The 26,174-nt window shown below is 49.8% G+C and overlaps 1 protein-coding gene across 1 annotated transcript in view; it reads right to left on the minus strand.

The window, feature by feature from the left end:
- LOC119244189 (calpain-9-like) overlaps positions 1 to 16,514 on the minus strand; it is a 39,615-nt gene extending 23,101 nt beyond the window's left edge. Inside the window, exons 1-7 of the mRNA XM_037509850.1 lie at positions 16,320 to 16,514; positions 11,026 to 11,159; positions 8,684 to 8,849; positions 7,749 to 7,832; positions 6,282 to 6,367; positions 3,931 to 4,008; positions 910 to 1,070 (exon numbers count right to left, since the gene is read on the minus strand). Coding sequence (XP_037365747.1) covers positions 910 to 1,070; positions 3,931 to 4,008; positions 6,282 to 6,367; positions 7,749 to 7,832; positions 8,684 to 8,849; positions 11,026 to 11,159; positions 16,320 to 16,514 — 904 coding nt within the window. The remainder of the gene's footprint in view (positions 1 to 909; positions 1,071 to 3,930; positions 4,009 to 6,281; positions 6,368 to 7,748; positions 7,833 to 8,683; positions 8,850 to 11,025; positions 11,160 to 16,319) is intronic.
- Positions 16,515 to 26,174: the final 9,660 nt, after the last annotated feature.

Below are 26,174 nucleotides of genomic sequence, written 5' to 3' on the forward strand. Positions count from 1 at the left end.
AGAGACTAAATGGGGAACAGGACAGGCAGACTGACTGAAATACACTGCTGAGGGGAGCAGCGGGTGAGACAGGAGAGGCCTGCTGTGCCATATATGGGTCACTTCCCTGGCCGGGGGTTGAACTCGTGCTGTAGAGGCTGCAGATAGTTGCATAGTACTGAGACTTAACCCCTTATGCCACCAGGGATGCCCAATTCTTTTCATTTCTAAACTAGTGTGAGTGTGTTTTCTATTGCTTGTCAGGGAAGATAACCCAAGTGGTAAAACAAAGAAGGTTCCTTAAGCAATTCTTATCCAAAGTCCTACCAAACCTTTGTGTAGGGTAAGGAAAAATGTCAGGCTTTTCTGCCCTCCTGCCATCAGGATAGATGATGGATCCTTGTGGTCCTGAATGCATGCCTGATGGCGGGCACCTGGAATAGGGTGTGGGCATAGGTAGATTCAACTGGGCTGAGACTGGGCTTTTAAGGGTGGCGTCACGGGAACACCAGCAGAAGCTGAAAGAGAAGCCAAGAAGCAGTAGAATGAACAGAAGAGCAGAGAAGCAGAGAGAACACCAGAGAGGCCAGATAGAGTGAGGATTTGCTGGGGGCTGGGAGGACTGCCAGCCTCCGGGCCCCCCAGCAACCCTGCCTGCCATATGCCTGGTGAACCTCAAAAAAAGACCTGCAAAAGCCACTAAGGACCCTGACTCCTCCTTTACCCGGTCTGCTGGATCTTAGAAAACCTGCACAGTGGCCATTCCTGACCTTTACACTTTGACATCCTCTTTTCCCAATCATCACTGAAATGCTTCTGTCTAGCACCATGTTTTGGGCCTTCTCTAGGGTCCTGGGCCTGATCCACTGATGTCCTGGTTTGGACTCAACACTTGGGGATGACAAAGAGAAGGGCAGGGAGACTACCAACCCAGGAATTTGCGGGAGCCTCCAGCCGTGGAGCCCCACACCCAGCTTCCTTGGTGGACTGTCACTTCCCATTTGCGTAGAGCATCTTCCTCTAGGGCATCAGGAGTGAGGTTGCAGATCATAACTTTGTCAAAATGGGCCTTGAAGTCCACAAATGCCATCCTGCAGCCAAGTGGAGAGAGACATGCTCTGGAGGGATGACACTGCATGACCTACTCATTCATTCAATCATCCAACAGTTATTGAGCACTTGCTTCTGTCCTGGAGGATTGGGGAGAAATCAGGCCTGGGGAGAAGAAAATAGACTCCCTCCCAAAAAAAGATAAAGAAAAGATAAAAAGGAAAAAAAGCTTAAAATATAGGTTGATATACATATAAGCACTACAAAGGAAAACAAAGTAGGGTGAAGGGGGAGCGTGCAGTGTGGGGGATATTTTAGATAAACAGCTAAGGGAACTTCTGACTGTCAGGTGGAGGCCTAGAGTGTAGGGGTTGGGACATAATGACTTTTTGGCAGTCCAGGTAGTTGGAGAACAAGATCTTAAGATGGCTAAGTCAGTAAAGGATGATGTTCAAAGATAATGGTGGACCAGGATGGTCATCATAAGGCTTTCAGCTTTGACTCTGATTAGATGGAGAAACCGTAGGACGTGTTAACATGACCCATGACCCTTGACCCATGAGAAAGGGCACAGATAGAAGTGGAGTCACCAGCTATGAAGTGTGTGCTGTTGTCCAGGTGACAGATGAGGGTGGGTCAGTCCAGGCTGGTAGGATGGGAGGTGGTGAGCAGTGATCAGGTGAGCAGTGATCAGGTTTAAGACATATTTTGAAGGTTGAGCCTATAGGACTGGCTGGAGGATTAAATGTGAGGAAAAGAATGAAAGGCAAGAAGATACATGGTTTGAATAGTTGGATGGATAAAGATGGAGAAGACTGTGTTGTCGCAAGTTGGGGAGAGAAGGATTTGAGGTTCAGGCATGTGATCCTGGGATGTGCTAGTGAGTAGATATTCACAGGGAGATACTGAGTAGATCCTTGAATATATGGCTCTGGAATTCCAAGGACAGGAACTGCAGACATAAACTTGGGAGTATTGAAACCATGGGTGATCCCCAGAAGAGTTGTGCATGTTTGACATCTCTTGAACCTGCTCTCAGGAAGGCAATATTGTGTGACCCTTTTTATGAGTCCTATGACACAAACGTGTGCAGAAGAAATTGATCTTAAGCCATATTCCAAGCTGGTCAGAACCAAGAGACTACTGACACAAAACCAAGAAAACAGGAAAAAAGAACAGATTAGACACATCCAGAAGCAAGGGGTCCATCCCAAGAATCTGGAAGCCTTTTCATATATAGATCCATTGGTAACTATTTGATCAGACTTATTCAAGCCCATAAACTTTACATTCCTAACTTTTATTTCCTTTCTACCTCCATTTCTATAAAATCATTTCTACTTTCCAGATTTGAGCCTTGCCTCCTATCTCCTTGTTGGTTGACCTCACAATAAACAAAAAAAAAATTTTTTCCCCCCAAAATGGTGCCATAGTGGTTGATTTTGATGAGTGCAGGAAGTGAGCCTATTGCTGGTTTCAGTGTCAGTGTAAAGACAGTGTGATATTGTAATTTATCAGAAATATTTTGTCATTCAGGTGACCAAAGTATATTTCTCATATATTTGGTCTTTATCCACAGTCCCTGACAAATGGCTTCCGGAACTCGATTTTTCTTAGTGTTGCAAGTGATAAAAAGTGAGTTTTGCTATGTAAAAGAGGGGAGTTTGGGATGCATCTAATGAGAGGAACTAGGTTTTGCTCCTGTCTAATGACGCAAAGGGCACAGAAACATTAATTCAAAAGGCACCCACACCCCTATGTTTATAGCAGCACTATTTACAATAGCTAAGCTATGGAAACAACACAAATGTCCAAAAATAGATGACTGGATCAAGAGATGTGGTACATATACACCATGGAATATTACTCAGCAATCAAAAAAGATAAACTCAGGCAATTTGTAGCAACATGGATGGAGCTGGAAGGGATCGTGCTCAGTGAAATAAGCCAGAAAAAGGAAAATACTGGATGGTCTCACACAGAGCAGGAACTTAGAAAACCTAAATAAGAGACCAGGAAAAAGACAAATTATGATAAAGTAAAAATCAAAATCAACAAGCAACTATAAACCAGAGACACACTATGGGGTGGGGGGGGCGGAGGGGAGGGATTAGGGTCAAAATAAGGGGGGTGCGAATTGTATGGGTAATATAATCAAGATGTAAAAGCATACAAATTGCAAAAATGAAAAATTATGTAAAAAACATATAAAATGAAAAAAAAAAAGGGGAAGGACTCAGGCAAGAATTCACTGGCATGAGCATATGAAAGGAAACAGAACCAGAAATCAGACATTTGTGGTCTTGCAGAGTTGGAAAGAGTCCATTGTTTCCGGGTCCCACAGGAAGAAACAAGACTTGGAATGATTTCTAGAGATAAAGGGCCATTAACCAACTTTCCATTAGCAAAGATGTTCAGCTCTGTGGAAAGGCCAGATTAAGAATTCCTTCCCATTGGTCTGTATTGAGATGCTACAAAGGTGGCTGCCTTCAAGGGTCCCTGTCACCAAGTTGGGCCTGGAGGTAGTGACCCAGGGAGCAGCTTGCTGCCTGCATGCAAATTCACTGGGCTGCAGATTCAAATGCAAACTTGGATGGTGGATGGTTCAGTGGAGGGAGGCTGGGTGAGAGCTGGGAGGATGAACCTTCTGTTTCCTGGATCACATGGATTCCCTTGAGACTCGAAACAAGTCTGGAGATGGGGAGAGTCCCCAACACGTGGCATATTAAATCCTTTGCCAAACTGGGTGGATATAAGGGTTTTGAGACAGGTGTATGTGATTTACTGAAATGTACGATAAAATGATAGGAAGAAATGGGGTGTTCTTTATACCCAAAGGCCATGGGGGCTTGTCATACCTGTTTTGCAGTTAGTACAGAAATAAAGAGGTAAGAACTGTACCAGAATTCTCCATCGTCCAGAGCAGCATGACACAGGCGCTTTTTCTCAGCGGGGTCCACAGAATCCCACTCAGAAGATCTAGGAGGAAACCAAATCAGCAAGTGGGTCATGAGCAGTACTGGCCTTGGGTCGGGGAAGCACCCTTTCCTAGGAACCAAGGGTGTGCGGTTATGAAAGGAATAGATCCTGGTCAGTGACTATACCATGGACCCCAGAAATGTGGGAGAGGCTTTGAGATTGGTCAGAAAGTACATTTCCAAGCACAGCCAATGGAAGAAGGTGCTTCTCATGAGACCACCACAGGCAGAGAAACTCACTTGACCCCTGTTCTTTGTCAGCTGACACTTTGAAAAGTCATAATCATAACGTGTTTGACAAGCTTGTTGGACAATCATCTACCAAGTACTTTCTTTCTGCGAACTCCCTAGGGAGCTGAATCGTGTTCTGCAAGGGGGCCTTGCCTGTCCTCAGGTGAGCAGCTACCTACTGCCCTCCAAATTGGGAATGACACCTCTAAGGTCACTGCTTCCTTGGGACATCCTCTTCACACACACACACACACACACACACACACCTGTCTCCAGAAGCAGTTCACCCTTGAACCACTTGGGGTGATCAACCTCCTGTGCAATAGAAAATCCAAATGTAACTTATTGTCAGTCCTCCTTATCCTGAGGGTTCTGCATCTGAGGATTCAGCCAACCATCACGCAAGGTTGGTTGAATCAGTGGCTGCAGAACCTGCTGAGAGGTAACAGATCTGAGTATAATGAACGTGTACAGCTAAACCTGCGTTGTTGAAGGATCAAGTACAGTTCAAATGGCGCTGCCACCACCTCAGCACTCTCATGGGGGGAAACATTTCCCCAAACCCCGTGGGTCTAGACTCCTGGGGGAGGGCTCGGAAGAGCCAAGTGAACCCAGAGCCTCTCTCCAGGTTGCCCCTGGCGGGGTCTGGAAAACAGAACTAAGAGCCTTTATTTTTCCTTTGGGCCATTTTCTTCCAATGGCTCACACCCACATAATGGGTCCAAAGGCTCAGCTGAGCTTTCCAGCCTCCCTCTGGCACCAGGCAGAATCAGGATCTGGGATCAGGGCAGGGACAGACCCTCCCACCCCACCAAGGCTGCCTGGAGGCAGGCAGTCCCCAGCTGTGTCCCAGTAAAAACCCACGTCTCCCTCTTCACCATGTTTCTCAGGGAAAGGAAAAAGTAGCCTTTGTCCTTTTAGAGACTCTGTCCCCTGAGTTAAGGGACTCTATCAATCTTAGTCACTAAAAGCAGTCTCATTCCTTTTGATTTCGTGATTTCTCTTCCTTCCCTTTCCGCCAGGAGAGGAAGGCCGAGTTCATGCCTGCTTTGATGTGGGTCTGGTGAGAATCAGTCTCTGCCAAAGTCCCTTGGTTCTGAGGCGGTGGAAGGTAGGAGGGGCTGAGGGTGTCGGGAAGGGAGCAGTGATGGGGGACACTTAAGTGTGAGTCTTGAGCCCTCAAGCTGGCTTCTGGTTAATAAAACCACAGACACACAGATGACTGGCACCCCCTGGTGACTTGTCTGAACTGAGGACAAACACGGCCTTGGCTTTAATCGAGTTCTAGATTTGTACAGACTCCCTGGAGTCCCAGGAGCTGCAGGTGGGCAGAGAGGACAGCAAGAGCCCAAGCTGGCCAGAGCTCTGGGTGAGGAAGGAGAGAGGGAGGCGGTAGAGACGGGTCAGGATGCATCCTGCCTGTGCACACCTGCTCCCTCCCATCATCCCAGTCACAGGGGCCACCTCTCAAGGGACACGGAGGGCACACAGGCCTGAAAGGAAGACCTTTCCTATAAATGGAGTCAAATAAATAATGCTGGTCATCAGAGCAGTCGTAATGGCTGAATTTCTTATTCCACTTTGTTTGTCTCTTCTGGGCCACTGGGCTTCTGGCCAATGGCCAGAGAATCCTGTAGTGACCTGCTGGCAGCACTCAGGGATTCTCACACCCAAAATACTCATTGCCAGAAAACACATGTACAGACACACACACGCTTCACTGGGGCCACTCATATGTGGAGATAAAGCCCCACAATACATGGGGATGTGAACTATCCCCAAGGGAGGCAATACAGTCACGACATGAATACAATCCCAGGGAAGACAAAAGGCCACTCTAAGAGTCTTCCCTGAGAGTCAAGTTTGACTGCAAGGCGGGCCCCAAGGGATGAAGGGGAAAGAGGTGAGGTCACCCAGAAGCCAGGGGAGCACGTTAGACAAACTTCTCCTCCTTCCCAGGACACACCAGCCAGCCTTGGCCCACTGGACCCCATGAACAGCATTAAGGTGGGCGCCAGCCAGAGAGATGCGGTGGGGACCCACCTGTCGCTCCAGGGCCCGTTCCACTCGCCAAAGCCCCAAGGGTTCCGGACTCTGATCAGCTCAGTTTTCTGGCCTTGGAAGTTTACCTGGAAGGCAAAGGCAGCAGGGGAATGTGAAAGGATCAGTTCACGTGTGAGTTCCGGAGTGGTTCCTCTCAGCCGGGACTGGCTTTACCGGAAGACTCTTGACTTCTATACATTAAAAACATGTCAAAACTCATCCATTCTTAACTTGCCCTCGGAACTGTCCTGCTAAACATAGTGGCTAACGTGATATGAATCCTCAAATGAATGAGTGACTTGCTAGACTGCAATTTCCTTAGAGGCTTTTTTATCTGGGGAACCTCAGAATCCACAGAGAGAGGTGAAGAGTAATTCTCAGAAGTGCTCAGTGAGCTACTACTGCCTTTCCTTCATCCTTAGCCTCTTACTCACAGCTGAACGACAAGCATAGAAACACATGTTGGGAATTTAAACAGCAACAATAAATAAAAACCACATCTAAGTCTTCCAAAGCCAATAGTCTCCCATTCGGGATGTCATCTGAGGATCTCTGCTGTCCACATCAATAGCCCGGAGTCAGGAAAGAAAGCCCAGCCAGCCGTCCTTACTCTGCTCTGGGGCAGGAACTGCACAGTTCACAAGGGCTTTGGAGAAAGAGAAAATAAGACTTCTGCTCCTCAACTAGCCAGAAATTTGAGCTCTCAGAGCAGTTTTCCCTGATATACATGTATGTATATGTGTATATACATAGGTATATATGTGTATACACACACAGGTATATATGTATACACACATACATCACACTACACACGACAAAACAATATCAGTGTGAACGAACTGAGTGGCTCCACTTTCTTGGATTTTATTCTATCAGAGAGTTCCAAGTCCAGATCCAACCAACCCTGGATGTTGCTTTGTTGGTTGAATCTTGAATTTGGAGAACCTACTGTAACGGACTTAGGCATCTGTGGATTTTGGTATCCTAGGGGTGGCGGGTTGCCCTAAAACCAATACCCCAAAGACACTAAAGGACAATTGCAGTTAAGCTTTTGAGGAGGCAACAGTTATGTGCAGATAGTGCCCCCGCATCAAGGGTCCACTGTGTATCTGTATCTGTACCAATCTCCATCTATCCATTTATCTCTACCTTCCATCCATCCATCCATCCACCCATCCATCCTATTGAGTCTTTTCTCTGGAGAATGCTATTACAGGATTGATGTGGAATTAGAGAAGAAAAGAAAAACAAAGATCAAGTTCTCCTATCTGCTGCACAAGTGGGGAACTATGATGGAAGCTCATGTTGCTTTCTTCCCTGTTTTGCAGTTTTGAATGCTGGCTGCCTCCTCTAGATGACACATTCTCTGAAGTCTGAAAGCACAGTTTAAGCTTCAACGCACTAAGGAAAAGGACGAGCAGGTCACGGCTGTCCCTGCACCCACCAGCAGGACTGCATGTCACCTACCTGATCAATTCCCGTCACAGTGTAGCAATGACCCTTAATGAGACCAAAAGGTGTCCGGGCTTTGGACTCTGCAGTACTTTTGACCTAAAACATGAAAATAACACTGTTGGGCCCATCATGTAAGTCACTCCCCTACCAGGCCAGACCCAGCTCTGCCTGGCCTGGCCCTTCGCTACCCAGGAGGAAGGGACACACAAAATGTTCCACAGGAGGCCCCTTAGCAGTGACAATGAGGCATTCCTAGCCTCTCCCCAGGATGAGAAGTCCCTCATTCTCAACAAAGAGTTGACTTTTTCCCAAACAGAACTGTCTGATCATCCCCTCATGGGGGTGCACAGTCACATGCACGAGGTGACACTGTGTTACACTCAGCTCCGTGTCACCAGCTTGAAAACCCCAGGAGATGGGTCATTTAGTAGCAAAGAGCAAATTCCCAAGGTTAACTCAAGAGGAAACAGAAAACTTGGATAAGTTTCACAACTAGACGAGACAAAACTATGTGTGTGTGTACATAAAGAAAGTAGAAAAAATACTGTTAAGTATCTACTGATATATTTTCCATGATGTATGACATAAACAAAGAATCCAGAAAACAGTAGGGTTTCATTTCATGAAATCAAACCTAGCCCTGCGTTCCTAAGTGTGTTTGGCTGTTTGCATGAGCAAGGGCAGAGCTGAGGAGGGGACACACAGCACCACTGGGGTAGAGAAAGGGACAGAGATTTGTCGGGATTGTTCTACCTGACACAGGAAGGGTGTCTGAGCTTCGTAATTTGAAAGACATTAAATAGAAACTTCTGCTTTGAATTAAATAAACAAACACTGACACTCCCCAGTCCTGGAAGTGCCAGCCCTGCTGTGTGTGCTCAGGGCACCTGCTCATGCCTCTGACTCTGGCAGAGAGCTTGGAAGGGAGAGACAGGTGAGCGACTTACGATGGAGCAGCCCACCAGAGAGTCCCTCTTGAAGGCCGTCTCTAGAATCTCATAGAAGTTCTCTGGAGCCTCTTTGGTTGTGAAGGTCTTGGCTACACCCCCAGTGAAGTCTTCCATAGCCTCAATGGCGCTGCCCGCATAGAGTGCCTCATAGCTCCCATGTAACCTGTGAAGCCAGAAGTTTGGAAACGACTGCAGGGATGAGGAAGGCCACCAGGTGGCGCCTCCAGCCAGAGGTTTTTCTAACTGAATCAGAAACCTCCCAAGGCTTGCCCTGGCTGGGTGGCATGGAAGGAAGATGGGAAGTAGGATTTGGGGTCTACTTGATGCCCTGAAGACACAAGAAATCTCTGTGAGATAGGCAGCCTGGTGTGGGTTACTCTGACCCTGGGTTCAAGTGCCAGACCCATCTCTTACAGCTGAGTGTTGTTGTGCGAACCCACTCATGATTCAGTTTCATGATTTGCACAGTGGGGGGACAGTTGTCCTCTCCCCTCTAGGGCTGCTGTGATGCTTAAATAAGTCTCTCTCTCTCTTCATAGGACCTGACCAAGACAGAATTAGTCTTGTAGACAGAGAGGTAAGGAACTTTTCCTGCCTGGTCTCAGGTACTCCCAATCACACAATTGTATACATAGCATGTCTGTACATGTACACATACACATACCTACACACAGAATGTGCCTATAGACACACACTTTATGGACGTAGACTCTGCTTGAGTTATAAAAGAACCTTTGTCGGTGTGTAGCAATGTTCACTATTGTTTTCATTTGTAGTTTCTTTTTTGTTTTTTTAAGATTTATTTATGTATGCATACAAGAGCTGGGGTACAGGTCAGAGATGTGGGGGGTGAGAGGACTCACCAGAGACAGAGTGGGGAGCAGAACAGGCGGACTGACTGAAATACACTGCTGAGGGGAGCAGCGGGCAAGGCAGGAGAGGTCTGCTGAGCCATGTGGTCCCTCTGGCAGGCCAGGGATCGAACTACTGCAGAGGCTGCAGATTGCTTCAAAGTGCTATGCTTAATCACTTGTGCCACCAGGGAGGCCCCCATTTACAGTTTCTTAATGACAAATGATGTTGAACATCTTTCTATGAGCTAATTTGCCTTCTTTTTAGGAAACCTATTCTGTACTCTTCTCCCTGAGGCAAAGATTTCAAATCCTACCAACTGACTCAAGCCTTGTGCACAGCTTGGGGTGGGGGCAGGTGAGGGGTTCCCTCTTCTGAGCTCCTGAGAATGAAACCACACCCAACCCAGCCCCAAGCAGAGAAGCTGACCCTAGAGAGGAGGGGTCCCTGATGGTAGGACTCCTTGAAGGACTGGGTTGCCCCCACCAGGCCTGGAAAGCATCCTCCTTGCTCACCCCAAGTCTGTCAGTGGCACCAAGGGTGTTATGAGACCAGGTGGGCATGTGGCAAAGGAGCACCTTTGGTTCTTTCGTGGTTTAATCCCATCCTGCTGATTTCAGGATGAATTGAGCCTCAGTTTACCTTCACTTTATTTGGCCACTTATACACCCACTTGGAGGTAGAAGCATGGCCTTCCTCCCTGCTTCCTGTCTCTGAGGATGGATTTCCACAGCTTGAAGATCCAGGTTGAGGCCAGGGGATCCCGTGGGAGCTCTGCTATCATGGCTGCTGCTGACTAGCTGGTGGGCTGGAGAGCGGCATTGCCAGAGGAACTCCGGCCAGTCGGTGATTAGAAATGACTGTCAAGATTCTGCTTAGCCGGGGTTCCTAGGTTAGTGAAATCCACAGAGACAGAAAGTAGCAGGGTGGTGGCCGGGGCTGGGGGGCGGGGAGGGGTGTAGTGTTGAATGGTGCAGAGTTTGAGTCTGGCAGGCTGAAGCTGTGTGGGTGATGGTTGCCTAACAATGTGAATGAACTTAATGCCGCTGAAATATACAGTTAAAAATGGTTAAAACAGTCAATTTACAATTTAAAAATTTGAAAGGAGAATTCCAAAGTGGGAAAGTGACATCTCAGTCTCGGCTGGCCAGGAGCCCTGAGGCTCTGACCCTGGCTGCGCTGGCGGGCCGTCGCCCAGACACATCCCTGCACTCTGGCTGCTGCCAAAGGCAGGATCCACATGCAGGGGCGGAAAGGGATGCGCGTCGCCATGTGTCTGAGGATGGGCACAGCTAGACCGACAGCAAGCTGCCCCAGCCACTCCTGTTCCACCTCAGCCCTGACTGGGCCCAGGCAGGTGGCCCTGCCGCACCACACGTGCCATCCCAGAGCCTCAGTGTCCCTCTCCACGCTGTGCCCTGAAAAGGACCCAGGAGGGAGACTGGCCTCCCTGGCACAGGGGCCTGCCCACGCTGGGCGACACTCACTTGGCATAGGCTTTCTCCAGCAGGGCGCCCCAGAACTCATTGTTGTCGGCTGAGCGGAGGTAGATCAAGCGGTCCCTGGAGGTGGGCAGCCGGTCATCAATCACCACGTCTACCCACTCGCCGTATTGCCAGAACTGTCACCCGGGGCAGAGAGAGATTGCAGGGTTGAGTCTCACAGGAGGTCCAGCCCCCCTTTGCCCACGTTATCACTTTGCTTTTTCCCACTCAGATCTGGAGGAAACTCTCACGTGGGTTCTGCGATGGGCTCAGCTGTGCTTTGTCCACGGAGCCACGTGCGGAGCATCCCACCCGCCCTTGACATGGGCTCGAAGACACTGCGCGGCCCCCTCAGAGCCGGGGTGGACACTCCAGGGCTCTCCGACCAGTTCTCTCTCAAGAGGAAAAGGCACCCCTGATGACCAGCAGCTGCAGAAACACCTGACATCACACTGCGCCCCAGTGAGGTAAGTTCACTTACCTGGAAATGGAAGATCCCAGCATAACCGGAGCCAAAGGTTTGGTCCTGGGGGACCACTCTGGCCAGCGCTTTCTCGTTGAACGTCAGGGAGGCAATGGCGGCTGACAGCCAGCAGTCACCTGTAAGTGAAAAGTCCTCAATCGCAGGTCTTACTGCTAATTTGTGGTAAACAGGACAACTCCATGGCCAAAGGAGATGTGGAGCATTCCAGATGCTCCAGATGTATCTTAAAATAAGGGAAGGTTACCAGCAAATCTCTCCCCTCTGCCTCCCTTCCCAGCTCTCCTGCCCACTTAGCACAGACCGCTCTTGTCTTGGCAGTGCTATAGGTCAAGCCCACGTGGGTGTCACAGTGCTCTACTGCACGTCAGCTCCGTGGAAGGCCAGGAGGCCAGGGCTGTGAGAGTTAGTGTCAGCGGGCCAGGGTGAGTGATGTCTCATGCTGCTTGTCCTATGGCACTTGGGGTGAGCTCGGAGGGAGCACTTTGCCGGGGCTCATGCCTCCCCAGGCTAGATTTAGCTTTGTTGAAGGTAATAATAGCTCCATGGGCATCATCTACTTTCACTTATCTTGCAGTTTCAAGATTTGTAGACTGATCTGCTGGTTTCCCCAGCTATAACCTTCAAGTTAGCCCCCATTCAGAGGAAAACATAAAAGTGAGTGTGAACGTCAAACAGTGTTTTAAGCTTACACTGTACAGACTCCCACATGCGTTCATGTGCTCATACTGAGCATGGGGTGGGCACCTCATCTGTACCTATCAGAGCTCTTGCTGCTGCCTGTGAAAGATGTCTGAGCAGACATTGGGAATTACCTATTAAACCAACAACCTCCCCATTCTACCCCAAATGTATTTGTTTGTAGTCGATAATACCACTTGAACTCATTGGAACTCAAGTGTGGCTTCCTGGGGGTTGACATTTCCGGAAAGTTCTTTGTACCACTGGACTTGGGACACTGTCACACAACCCTTTTTGGTCATTGCCAGAGACTATTTCGCCAGAAATGTGCTCAGCTTTTGAAGGGAGAGATTCAGATGCTACTTATACAATTCAAAATAAGGGAAAAACCCCCAGAAGAGATGAAAATTACTGATCACTGTAGAGTTTGTGCCAATGGACAGGTTTGGCCACCTCAAGCACGATGCTGGGTGAGGGTGCCCACAAAGTTCAGTTTGTTGGGTGAAAGCATGCAGGTGGCCACTGATAGGGAGGGGCAATGATGGTGTTGGTGATAGTCAAGTGCCATTTGGGGGGCTGGTTCACAGCTGGCCATTTTGTTAACCTTTATTCACATGTTTTTTTTTTGCATAGAAGTGGGGTATAGGCCAGATGTGGAGTGGTGAGAGGATTCACCAGAGAGAGAGTGAGGAGCAAAACAGGTGGACTTATTAAAATACACGCTAAGGGCAGCACGTGCTAGACAGGCGAGGTCTGCTGCACCATATGTGGGTTAGCTCCCTGGCTGGGGATCGAACTCAGGCCATAGCAGTAATAGCACTGAGACTCAACCCCTAGGCCACCAGGGAGGCCCTCTTTCATTCATATGTTATATATTTTTTTTTAAAGATTTATTTATTTATTTATTTATTTGTTTATTTATACAAGCACTGGGTACCGAGGGGAGCAGCGGACAGCAGGAGAGATCTGTCGCGCCATGTGGGACCCTCACCAGATGGCCGGGGATGGAACTGGTGCTGCAGAGCTGAGCACAGCTTCTAAGCCTAGACATAACTGCTGCGCCACCAGGGGAGGCCCCTCATTCATATGTTATATACAGTATTCAGATATAGAAAAAGTGCCACAAAATAATATCTGTCAAAGTGACAAATAAAACTTTTATACCAAAGTGACAAATTAAAACTTTGAAAACAACAAAGGAGTCCCATCAATGATTTTCTAGTGAATGATAATCCCTAGTGAAAGAGAATCACCAGGGGGATGCGTGGAGGGGTGGGTGAGGGGAGTAGAGGAAGAAGGGGGTTGACAACTGAGAGGGGGATGTTGAAGAGAACAGGGAGAACCTCTTAGGGGGGCTACACCTCAGAAAATGAAGACCAACCTGAACACTTTTTTTTTTTGAAAGGCCAAGGTTATATTTAGAATGTATAATTCCATGTATCCACCATGTCTGTGTCTCTGGGTCTATCATCTACCTACCTACCTGTCCATCGTCTGTTTATCTTCTGTCATGATTCATGTGTCTGTCTGTCTGTCTGTGTATCAACCATCTATCATCATTCTAGGTGTGACTTTTGAGTTCTGGGAGGGAAACTCAGCCACTTGTCATGAAGCTCCCGGCATGTCCCACTTCATCCGTCAGACCACAGTGGTGACCTCAGCTGTGGGGAACTCAGTGTCTGCTCCCGCTCACAGTAGTTTGCTCTCTTTGGTTCATTCCTCTGGGGGTTGAGGTGGTCCCAAATGCATGAACCCCAGAGGCAGTGAGGCAAAGTGGTTAAGAGGAATTGGGGGTCCTGACTCTGCATATCTATCATGTCTGTGACTTTGGATAATTTACTTTGCCTCCCTCAACTTGGGTTTCTCTGTAAAATTGGGAGCGTGGTTGGGAAGATGAAGTGAGGCAATGAGTGCTGAGGGGAGGCCTAGCAGGCGACCGAGCTAATGTTCTGATGAAGCCAGCAGCCAGGCAGTGCCTCTGGGTCTATCTGTTCTCTGAAAACTGGTGGGGAGCAGAGCGCCAGGGATGTGGAGTCCTCTGGCTCCCCTTCAGCAGAGCAGGTGGCCACTGGGGAGGAGGGGGAAGCAGAAGATGGGAGCAGTCATGTTCCCCAATCCCTGTGCAGGGAGTTGCTGGGGACCTGTGCTGCTTGAGCCTTGGCGGCAGCTCAGACCCCCAGGAACAGTCTGTCCAACCACCAGCTCTCCTTGCGCGACCCTCTCACTCACCAAGCTGCCCTTGGCGATGTCAGTCCTGGTGGCCCTCCAAGAATGAATTCTGGTTTTTCACTATTTCCTGGAAGAATGAGGGCATCGTCAGTGAGGCCTGGCCCTCCCGCCCCTTCCTGGCTGGCTCTCCTTTCTTGCAGCAGAACACTTCATTCCTGTTGCATTATTGTTTTTCCTATGGAAGGACATGCAAAGGGACAGCCCAGCCTCGTGGTGGGATGCGCCAGTCACACCACTTGGCCCCTCCATCCCCTCTGCCTACATGCCGGTCAGTGAAGGGAGCCTCTTCTCTGCTTGGGGAACTTGGTCTCACGCTCAGGGACCCTCCCTAGGAGGATTTCATCCCCGTAAGCACACTTGGTGTCTTCTTTCCAACTCATACTGTTTTAATGAAACCATCGGTGCTGTTGTTGCCTGTGATGCCCCCTTCAGAGCCTGTCTCCTGTGAGGCTGGCACTGGCTTGCCTGTGAGAACCCCATTGTTCCTCAGTAATCCATGCCTCATTACTATGCAGTGCTGATCCCAGAGAGGTCACTGAGCAGGCGATGGCATGAGCCCCGCAGGGAGGCCAGCAGGAGGGAAGGAAGTAACTAGAATTTCTCAGGAGAAAGCCTGAGGCACTCAGTGATAGCCTTGTCAGGTTTAGGAAAATACTAGATGACCAGAAGCCGTTTAGACATGATTCAGGTGGACGGGTAAATAGGTCAGTACACACACACACACACACACACACTCACACACACACCCTCCATCAGGAAATAGCAATAAAGAGCTTACCACTGTATAAAGAACTCATGTGTACCTTGAACCCTGCCCTGAAGTTCCAGAATCGTGTGTGTGTTTTGAATAGACAGGCTGTGTATTTAACACATCTTCATTATTTTCATGAAAGGAGACAGCATGAAGGCAGACATGGGGCACCCAGTGCCTTTCAGAAGGTGGGATGCAGAGCAAATGATGGTGATGCCAGTAACCGCAGCAGGACGCCGTGTCTGCCGTGGGCACTAGTGTCTCAGCTTCACAGGGAGGAGACTGAGGTGGGGAGTCAGTGGTGTGACTGGTGTGACCACAGTCCCTGGACAGATGGTGCAGGGTCTCAGCTGCCTCCCGGCCCTCTCTGCACTCCGTCCTTGCCATCACAGCCCACCCCTGGGGGCTCTCCCAGGCGGGTCCCCACCCGAGGGAAGGCAGCCAGCACCACCCAGTCAGAGGCTGAGCCCTGACTAACCCAGCACAGGAAATACTGACTCCTTGTCCCAGGCAGCAGCTGATGGCCTTGGGACCATCACCTGCAATTGTTAGGGGTGGGGGGGCATGGACACTGGCTCATGGGTACTGCGGGAAGGGGAAACAGGATGTGTTGGGCAGCCCCTTGCTTCCTATGCACCCCCTATCATGGAGACACTGCACGCTTGCTTCGTGAGCCCCGTCCACACTGAGCACCCTGGGCTCTGCGCAGAAGCTGCTGAGCACTTTACATACATCACCCAGGTGAACACCCTCCTGGAGTGGGGGCTGGGGCTGCCCCCCACCCTCTCCCCTTGGGGGGGACCTGGTGCCTGGGACTGGCCCAACTCATCCTGAATAGCCTTGACCTCCACTCCCTGACTACCAAGACACTGTCAGACTCGAGTCCTGACCTCCCTGGGAGTGAGACTGCTGGGGGCTGGATGCAGCAGATGCCCTGGAGTCCCCCTTAGAGCACCCCCAGCCCCGCCAGCTGTTGTGTGCTCCCTGCATCACTCCCAGCCATCACTCTGCATGGCCTCCCCTGGGAAGCCGGCCTGGATCGGGTTTGTGTTCTGCCTCCCCTCTTGCTCCCTCCTCTCCTGCTGCCCTCCCCTGGGTCCTTGGATCCTCCTTGCAAGCCCCCTGACTGCCACCCCCACCTCTGGCTGCACTCACCCCTGGCCGATTCCACACGACGGGGCTCTCGGGCTCCTTGCTGTAGAAGAGAGAGGAGCTGTTGGCCGGGAAGTCTGCGTCCTCAAACAGCGTGCCCTTCCGCAGGCACTCCTGCCTCAACTGCTCGAAGCTCTGGCCTGAGGAGTGGATGATGCGAGCATCCTTGTGATCTCGGCCTTGGGAGAGGTTAGGCATGGCTGCTGGCTGCTCCTGAACTGGCAGGTGGGCTTGGAGTCTGCGATGGGCAGGCAGGCACAAGACGTGTGGGCCAGTCAAGAGGGAACCAGCTCAGGGGTTCCTGGGCTGAGTGGCTCTTGGTCTTACCTTTAGCCTGGGAAACTCCCTGTCAGGCCCAACAGGGCACGCCCTGATAATAAACTGCAGAGAGACCCCTCCTCCCTCCAGCAACTCTGCAGACCCACAGGAGCTGAGGGGCGGGGCCCATTCTGGGCAAGGCAGCACCCAGCACCCTCTGCCTAATGCCCTGAGGAGACCCGCGGGAGCTGGAGGATGCGGGATGAGGAAGGAGCGCCGGGAGCCACATGGGTCCAGGAGGTGGCAGGCAGTGTTCGCTGGTCAGGGAGAGCTCTGCGGGAACTGGGATCCTGTCTTCAAGTTGAGAGTTGTCTTCTGTAGTGGGCGGTGGTGAATCATTGAGGTACCTAGTATGTGATCAGGGCTCACACAGCCCTCACACACCACCTAATGTGACATAGAGCAGGAGAAACTTCACTGCAGAGAGCCAGATGTGGTTTTCTGCTCTGCCCCCCCGCGCTCACCTGCCCTAGCGCCCCCACCCCTCGCAGGACGCAGGTGAAGGCCACAGGGGCCCTGGACCTCGAACCAGAGCTGCTGCCTGCGCCCCACAGACTCCTGCTCACTTAGCCCCACAACGGTGCGTGCCCTGGATCTGCTCAGGGCTTCGCTCCACGAAGGGTCGCGGTGTCTTGTCTGTGTTTGGGAGAGGCCTTGGGAAAGTGACTGATGCTCCGGTGACTGCAAACGCGCGGGAGACTTTCCCAGCAGCTCAGGTGCCCCCTTCTCACTCTCAGAGCCCGCCCCACCAAATAGTGACCCTCCCTGCAGCACCCCGCGTGTTCTCATCACAACCCTCCATTTTGCATTTAACCAGAATATTCCAGGGACCCAGCACATCGCCCCCAAATAAACCATGTTTGTTCCCACGTTAGAATCCAATCCCGGCCCATTTCAACTCTCAACAGTTCTCCAACTGGGCGAGATCATCTTCTTCGTCTGATCGACTTTTCTCTTTTGCAACTGTCCCTGTCCCTGCTCCTTGTTTTCACAAGCACGAAGGGTTCAGTGTGTGCCCGGGGGGGGGGGGTGGGGGGGTACTTTTCTTTTCATTTTTTAAAAAGATTTATTTGTGTGTCCAAGCACTGGGGTGTAGACCAGAGGTGGGCATGGTTGTGGCAATGGTGGGGAGGGAGGATTCACCAGAGAGAGTGGGAGGAGAACAGTGCTGCAGGGGGCCTCGCTGCCCCAGCCAGGTAAGTCACTGGCAAACAGCTAAGAAAAGGGCCTCACACCGTGGGCCCAAAGTTTAAAGAGCCTGACATGGTGGGCCTGAAGATTTCTTGTGCCTCACACCCTAGGCCTGAAGATTAAACCTCCCTTTGTTTTTTGTTCTTGGTCATAAAAAGAAAAAACTCATGGAATATACATTGGGCAATAAATTATACGTATAAGAATATTGTAAGTACATGGCATGGAAAATTACTTGCTTAAAATTAAACACTGAATAATTTGGCCCACTTGACAATGGGAAATAGTTATTGTGCAAGGGCATGTCTGATAAACAACCCAGAGCTGGTCATAATAATATTCCTCATATGGAAGTTCTGTAAAGAAGCCTTGTAACGAATCCGAAAGTGGATGACGCCAGGAGTTTCTAGGTAGGAAAAAATGCTAATAACTGATTCCCGGAAAGCAACTGGTCTCTAAGTATAAGCCATATAGATAGAGGAGATGTCTCCTGATAGGGTAGCCTTGGCGACAGGGCGGCACCAAGGACTGTTAGCTGACCTAGGTAGTTGGTTAGGCTGAAATAATGCATCTAAGTTTTAATTATCTATTAACTTTTAAGGTAGTTTCTTTTCTTAAGAACATGTAGGCGACAAAATGTCTATGGGAAAGGAATGTACTGATTGTTGTGTTTTGCTTCTATGCATATGATGATGTAATCCCATCTCTTGCCTTAAGGTATAAATAAAGACCCGCTGAGACCCTCAGCAGGAGAGGCTTGCACCAAAATAAGAGTGTTTTGTGTCTGCCTCACTCCCCTTCCCTTCAGCCCTTAAAGAGTTTGGCCTAGGCCGTCTCATCCTTTCAGGGACATCTGACCCGACATTTTGCTGAAAGCTGGTCTTCGGCAGAACAGGCGAACTGCCTGAATACACTGCTGAGGGGAGCAGCAGGGAGACTGGGCAGGTCTGCCATGTGGGTTCCTCCCTGGCGGGCGGGGTTGGTGCCCCCTCCTGTCCTTCTGGGCTTGGCATCCTTTTCTCCGACCCCTGTCGTCACACTGGGAGGTGCGTGGGGTCTGCTCAGTGGCCCCACCTGGTAGCTTCTTCAGCTCAGCTCTTGTCAATTGGGTCCACCTGCTGCTGCATTTCGGGAGTCATGGAATGTTCTTTCTTGGACCATCTCACAATGCTTAGGCTCATCCCTGCGTTTCATTTTATTCTTCCAATAATAATGATGTCCAAATGTCTGCACATGTCTACAGCGATGGGGTCTCTTCTCTGAGAAGTGGCTATGCGGCTCCTTTGCCCACTGTGTATTGGGGTCTTGAGAGCCTCAGTCAGTCTAAGGCCCCCCTAATGGGGACCCATAGGAAAGGGTCAGCAAAAGCCAGACAAGTCTGGGAGGAAAAGAGCAACATCCAAATCAAGATAAAAGCTGCCACTGTTGGGGCCTCCTTGGTGGTGTAGGCAGTTGAGCGCCGCACTGTGAAGCTGTCCGCAGCCTCTGCAGTGTCGGTTCAAGCCTCTGCAGTAGCAGTTCAATCCTGGCAGCCGGCGAGAATCCCACATGGTACAGCAGACCTCTCCTGTCTCACCCGCTGCTCCCCTCAGCAGTCTATCTCAGTCCGTCTACCTCTTCTGTTCCCCACTCTGTCTCTGGTGAATCCTCTTACCCTCCCGCGCATCTAGCCTGTACCCCGGTTCTTGTATAAATAAATAAATCTTTTTTTTTTAAAGCTGCCACTGTCACTGTACCCCAGGTCTCTACCCCCCCCCATCTGTTTCAACCTGTCCAAGGCCAGGAAGCAAGGGCAGCCTCCTCACTTGTCTCTCTGCTCCACGTGCCTCCTCCAGGCCTCCTCCTGTTTCCGTCCTGCTTCCTTCCTCCTCCAGTCTCCTCTGCAGCTTCCCCTCCTCCCTGCACAGCTCCTCCCTCCTGGTCTGTGGTAGAGAATCTGGATGCTCCCCTTTTCCTGGGGACCACCTGTTACTATAGGAGCCCCTCCAATTCCATGCATTTGGTTGTCAACGGTAATAGTTTGTCTCTCCACGTGGCTGAATAGTGTTCTGTTGTGTGGATAGACCGCGTCTTGTTGACCCCCGGTCTCTCCGTGGGCACGCAGCCTGCTGCCTTGGCTTAGGTGTAATTTGGTTATAAGCGTGTGGAGGAGGCGAGCTGGGCATCTCCCCTCTGAAACCCTAGACGTTAAGCAGTAACTGTCCATCCCTCTTTCCCCTGCTTCTGACAGCCACGTTCACACTTCTGTTTCTGAATGTGACTAATCTGATACTCTCCTAAGTGGGGTTTCTCTACATTTGTCCTTTGGTATCTGGGCAATTTACTGCACTTTTTATAATGACTTTACGTTTCCTACAAGTTGTAGTAAGTATCAGAACTTCCTTCCTTGTTTAAGAGTGAATGTGACATTGTCTCTGCACCACATGTGGGTGTCACATTTGCTCAGCACATGGACACCAGTGTTTCTAGATACTGCTGGATGGTGACTGCAGCTGCTGTGAGCACGGGTGTGCAGATCACGCATCTGAGTCGCTCCTCTCAATTCTTTGAGCACAGGCCTGCAGTGGAATCGCTGCATCCCATGTTAACTTTAGTTCTGGAGGGAATTGCGTAGGACTCTCCACAGCAGCCGCACAGGTTGACTTTCTTCCTTCAGTGGCAGAATGATCTTGGATTTAGGCATCTACCACATTCTGCTTCTCCATTCATCCACTGGTGGACATTTGCACGGTTCCTGCCTTTGGCTCAAATGACCAGCGCTGCTATAAGTAATTGTGTACACAATTGAGCTTGAACGTCTGTTTTCAATCCTTTGGGGTTTATATATCGAGGTGTGGAAGCGCTCACCATATGGTACTCTTATTTGTAACATTTTGGGGAAGTGACAAACTATTTTAAGCGTGGACTGGCTCACGGTAAAATCACAAAAGCAAAGCCTAGCTCTTGCCTCGCAAAGGCGGGCCGCGGGGACTTGCTGCCCGTGTGGAGAGAGCCTCCCCTTGCAGGCCAGGACGGCCGGCAGCTGGGGGTCAAGGCTGCTCCAGCGCCCTCTCAGCCTCTCCCAACTGCTTGGCTGGGAGACAGCTTGACTTAAAACAACAAAACCCACAGGCTAGACACGTCAGCCTCGAGTTGCTGCATTTCGGGCAGGACGACTGGATTGCTGCGTGGTGAGAGCTTCTGTTCCACGGGAAGAACACGGGTGGCCGCGAGCACAAGCCCGGCCGCTGTTCAAGACTCCGACGGACACTGGGGGGGCTGGAATCCACGTGCGGGCTGTGGGCTGCAATCTCGGGGCACCCCAGTCCCGCGGCGGCTGCTCCACACGAGAGCGCACGCCGGCCCTGGGGGATGTGGCCCCTGCCGAGGGGCCCTTGGCGGGCTGGGGTCCCGCGGACCACCCGGGGAGGCGGCCACCGCCAGGCCCGACCCTCAGGCCAGGGCACCGGGTCCGGGGGTGGGGGGTGTCCTTCCCAGCGGGGCGGAGAGCTCCCGGGCTGGTTCTGGCGGGGCTCCAAGACCCCGGCGCCGACACCGTGCATGACATCCCACCCAGGTCTCCCCAGACACTGAGCGGGCCATGTGGGCGAGCCCCGAGCGCCGAGATCCCACGAGTCTGGCCGCTGGTTCGCCAAGACTGCAAGCTGGAGTTGGGTGCCTGTGGCCCGCGACCACACTAGGCCTCCCACCCGCTATCTCGAGCCACTGAGCGCCCCCATCTTGGCGAGCCCCGTGCCCCTGAGGGGCGAGATCACGCGGGGTCCCGGAGCCCACTTAGCGCAGTCTGGGCCCGGGTCTGGGCCTCCCTGAGCCAAGAGCACATGGGACAACCCCACAAGGAAAAGTTGGATCCTGGATTCTTGTTCATTCCTGAGAGCGCCCCTTCCTACCGCCCTTCTGCAGGGAGCTGGCAGTTGAGGAGCTGGGCAAGCATAGTAGTCATTCAGTGTTTGGGAAGTGACTTTGAACACAAATAAAAATCTTGATTGGTGAAAATGTCCCCCAGCACTTTCTCTACAGGAATGAATGATTGGAAACCATATAAATGGAAACCCCTGGAAACAGTGCAATTGATCTTACAAATACATCAGATGGTACAGTGTTCAATGAAGAAAGTGGAATATAAAACTCTCCAGATAGTGTTATTTCAGCATGGATAGAAAATATGAATGAACGAACCTAGTGTGCATGTGGCATAGAATGGAGAAATTACTTGGTGTCAAGTGGAATACTATACAGCAGTGACAACGTGGTTTAGTTCTGCACGCTTTTTGTCAGGTGGGCCCTGGCTGTCTGTGGGTCTGCTAGACTTAAGCGACTGCTAGACATAAGCAGCCTGTTCAACCACCTTTATGGTTACCTGCAGGTCTGCATTCCCATACAAAGGTCAGAACTGCCCAGTCACAGTCATATGAGCTAAACGTTACAAGGAGCATTTCATATAATCAAGAGCAGAAAGTTTGATCACTCTGGGGAGGGTTTGCATCAAGAGGTATGACTAGGAATGCTGGGAGCACTGAGGACAGATGCATAAACTTACTCCCAACTCATATATCATGAGGTATGACTGGGAATGCCTGGGGGGCCGAGGACTGATGTATGACAAGGGACCCCAGAAGCTGATCAGTGGAATGCCTTGTTGATAAGATTAGAACCATGGTCTGGAGTCTGGGGTCTAGTTTCAATGACAACACTTGGTCATCAAGCTGATAACATGGTCAGCAGACTCGTGTCCCCCAAGCCCTAGATAACATTCCTGATTTTCACCTATTCTTTTCTCCTTGTCCTCCTAACACACATAGCTGATGCTCTATGATTATTCTATCAATAAAAATGGCCAGGATCTTGCTCTCAGCAGCATCCTGCCTTGTGCAGCCTGCTCCATGACTCCTGTGTCTTTATCAGTGTGGTGTTGCATGAGGCAACACCTGTCGTCTCACAGGGCCAGGATGGGCCTCAGAAATGGGATGAATGCCCAGTCTGGCCTGTGGTGGCCCTGGCAGGGCCCTTCTGCAAGCTTTTGCAGTGTGAGTTGGAAAATCCAAGATTCTGGAGCTCCTCTCTTCCCCTCACCTCTGTCCCCTGTCCCTTTACCATAGACGCCTCTCATAACCCTCCTCTGAGCCTCATTTGCCACCACTTGTAAAGGTCACTCTTATTTCAGTGCTTGGCACAATAAAGGATTTTCTGCTACAAATGGTGGAGCTGCCTGTGTCCTGTGTCAGTTCTGTTTTGAGATGATTAAGAGGAACAGCTAGGGAGACAGGTGCAAAGACACGAGGGTCATCTGTTTCTGGTGACACCTCAGTTGGGGAAATGATCCCCAGCCCTGATTTCTAAGATTTTCCCCTCAAACACCTCAAACATCAAAAAACATTGACGTGAAACCCAACACTGTGAAGAGAGTTGAGAGAGCTGTAAAGGGCTTTCTCAATGCTGCAACCTCGCCAATGAGGATCGCTTTCTGATGTTCTGCCTTCTGACGTTCATCTCCACTCCTGCTCTTCAGGACTGACTCCCCCTCCTGTCTCGGGCCCTGCCCCTGAGGGTGCCCTCCTGCCTGTGCCTGCAAAGGTCTACAAAAAAAAAATACTGTGACCCCCCTGGTTGGCCTTCTTGATATAGGGGTAGAGACGAATCCCCCCCGGGTTCTTCTTGTGCTGGTCCAGGAATTAAAGCAGTGTCAGAAAGATGAGCAGAAAAAAAGAACAAACTTAACTGCAGATGTGTGGAGAATCTACATGGCTGTAAAGTCTAAAGCAAACAGGACAATCTGAATGTGTATTTCCCGAGCAAAGGAGTGGGTGGGGGCCTGGGGCTTCAGGGAGACAAGAGGGGTGCTCACGAGACAAAAGGGCCTGTTGCCTGTGATTACAGGCTGCCTGCACATAGCAGCTTTCTTCAGCAGTGGGGTTGTTTCTGAAAGGGAAAAAGAAAACATAAATCTGGGTAATACTCTCAAATTTCATTCTTCTAGCTCATTAAGGGAGTGGTACCAGTTTCTCTGAAACTTCAGGGCCTCGATTGACCTCAGTGTGAAATAATCCACATGCCAAGAACACCTCTTAGGGAGGCCTCTCCTTTAATGACTTCTCACCCCCAGTCCTGTCCCTTGGGGAGCACCTGATCTAGGAACAGGCAGGGAGATTTCCTGCTGTGCTTTTGCCCTGATCTAGGGCTACGCTCCCCGCTTCTGAGCCACCCCCAGCTCAGCCGCATGCAGTCAGGGCTGGGGCATTTTTGCAGGGGATGAGCAGTGACACAGCACCTCAAGACAGAGCAGATATTATTCTTGAATCTCTCAGTTTCATTTTCCACGCCTTCACTTTTTTTCAGAATTGAACATGATTATAGGAACTTTTTATGAAATGAAAATTTATAAAGTTACCAGCAGTCATAACAGTGAGGATGTAAAGTCACATAATCATCACTTCTTTTCCATAGGCCCTTTTTTTCCATCCGATTACCATGATGTGAACTATGACAGTTCAATTCTACAATTGACTTATAAATATAATTTCCTGTTTAATTTAGGTCATTAAAAATGTGTGAGCTGGTGGGAAAAAAAAACAAATAACTCATCCAGATGTATTTAATAAAAAAACAATAAAGAGGAAAGGAATCGCCTCCTTTTATATAAACAAGCAGACACAACCCAGCACACACGAGCTTTCAAGATAAGCAATAATTAGCCCTCAAGTAGGAGGGCTTGACAGCACTATTCTTCACACAGAGTTGACCCTAATCTTATCTGATAATTGAAGTGACCATCTGTGTTAGTTTATTGGACTTATCCAGAGGAAAAACAAACTTCTCCCATCTTCATGACAGGAAAAGTCTCGCAATCTGGCGCTAGGCTCCCCCCATCCCCAGGAACGGGAGATAAGGTGCTATCTCCCCTCATTTCTATGTTTCATGAGAGAGAGCAAGTATTGACAACGATAAGTTTTTTAAGTAATTCTATGAGAAAAATGATGGTAGGGAACGCTCTTCCTCTGATGTCAATGAAGAGAATGAAACCTCTTGTTTTTAATTAGTGTTGGCTTCACAAGGCCCTCCGGTGTGGGTGGAAAACATTGTGATGCAGGGTCAGCTACAGCAGGAGACTATTTGGCTCTTGCTGAGTGTCGGTGAAAGTCCAAGCAGGGAGTGGAAAGCAGAGGCCAAAGGGCAGAGGGGGAGCCCTGTGAGGCAGGTGGAGAAGAAATGCATGATGAGGAGGAAGCCTGTGGCTGCTGGTCAAGCTGCAGGCCGTCTGTCTCCCATTTCTGTGGCTGCCGGGGTACCTCATTCTCTTGCCCTGACCCGCTGGCTGAAAACCATGTCCCCAGCACAACTCTCCGGAGTGATAGCAGCCTGCATTTAAGCTGTGCCCACCGCACACCAGGCTCTGCTCCGAACACATGTTTACTGAGTGGCTCCTCACAGCAATCCAGGGGACAGGGAATTTTCTATTGGGGACTGCAGGGGACATAAAAATGTGCCAGATGAGTTCCCCAACTTCAGTTTTAAAAGAGTGTATGATTCAAGAGAAAAAGTAACGCCTGTACGGAAAGAGCTAGAATGCAAATACTACAGACTCCTTTTGATGCACCCTGTTAGGGAGAATGAAAATGAAGTAACACAGGGAAAGCCCTGGAAAGGTGACCTGAACAGGGAACATGTTCAGTGAACGGCAGTAGTCACTGCTATTATTTTGCAGTATGTGTAAATATTGCCTCCTTGACTTGACAAGGGACTCTTGAAGGTGGGAAAATATATTCTATTCTCCCAGCCCTAAGGCAGACCCTTATATAGAGTCGGTAGGTATTCAATAATGATTCCCAGAAGGTAAGAGTTATTGGTTCCCTAGAAGTAGATGCAACCTTTACACAGTAGTGTAGTTTCAACAATATTGGGAGTTGAGTTACCTCTAAGTTCGTATTACAGCAGTCAATCAATTGTTGGCTTTAGGCAAGAAAAGAAGATAAAACAAATGATTTTCATTTAAAACTGGGTTTCTTACCTATTCCTCTACATGAAACAGTAGATAAATGCACTTTGGCAACTGATGCATCTCAATTATGCATGTAAATAGGATTATCAATAAATAGAGGTAAAACAGTAAAAAAAAAAAAAAAAAAGTAGGTACAACTTGCTATTCTCCCACTCAGGCATGATATCTTTTAGGGGTAGAACTTGGACTAAACTTTCTCTGTCCTCCTTAATTTTATTGTTAGCATTTCAATTTCTTTAGAGACTGTATTGATTATTTGAATTTTGCTAGAAAATTTTACTTATCACTTAGGTTTTCACATTAATGGCATTAAGCTGTATATAGTATTCTCTCTCAATTTTCTAATCTTCTTG

The sequence above is a fragment of the Talpa occidentalis genome, unplaced genomic scaffold (assembly GCF_014898055.3).
Source record: "Talpa occidentalis isolate TD23 unplaced genomic scaffold, MPIMG_talOcc4v2.1 talOcc4.14, whole genome shotgun sequence".
In the NCBI taxonomy this organism is placed as follows: Eukaryota; Metazoa; Chordata; class Mammalia; order Eulipotyphla; family Talpidae; genus Talpa; species Talpa occidentalis.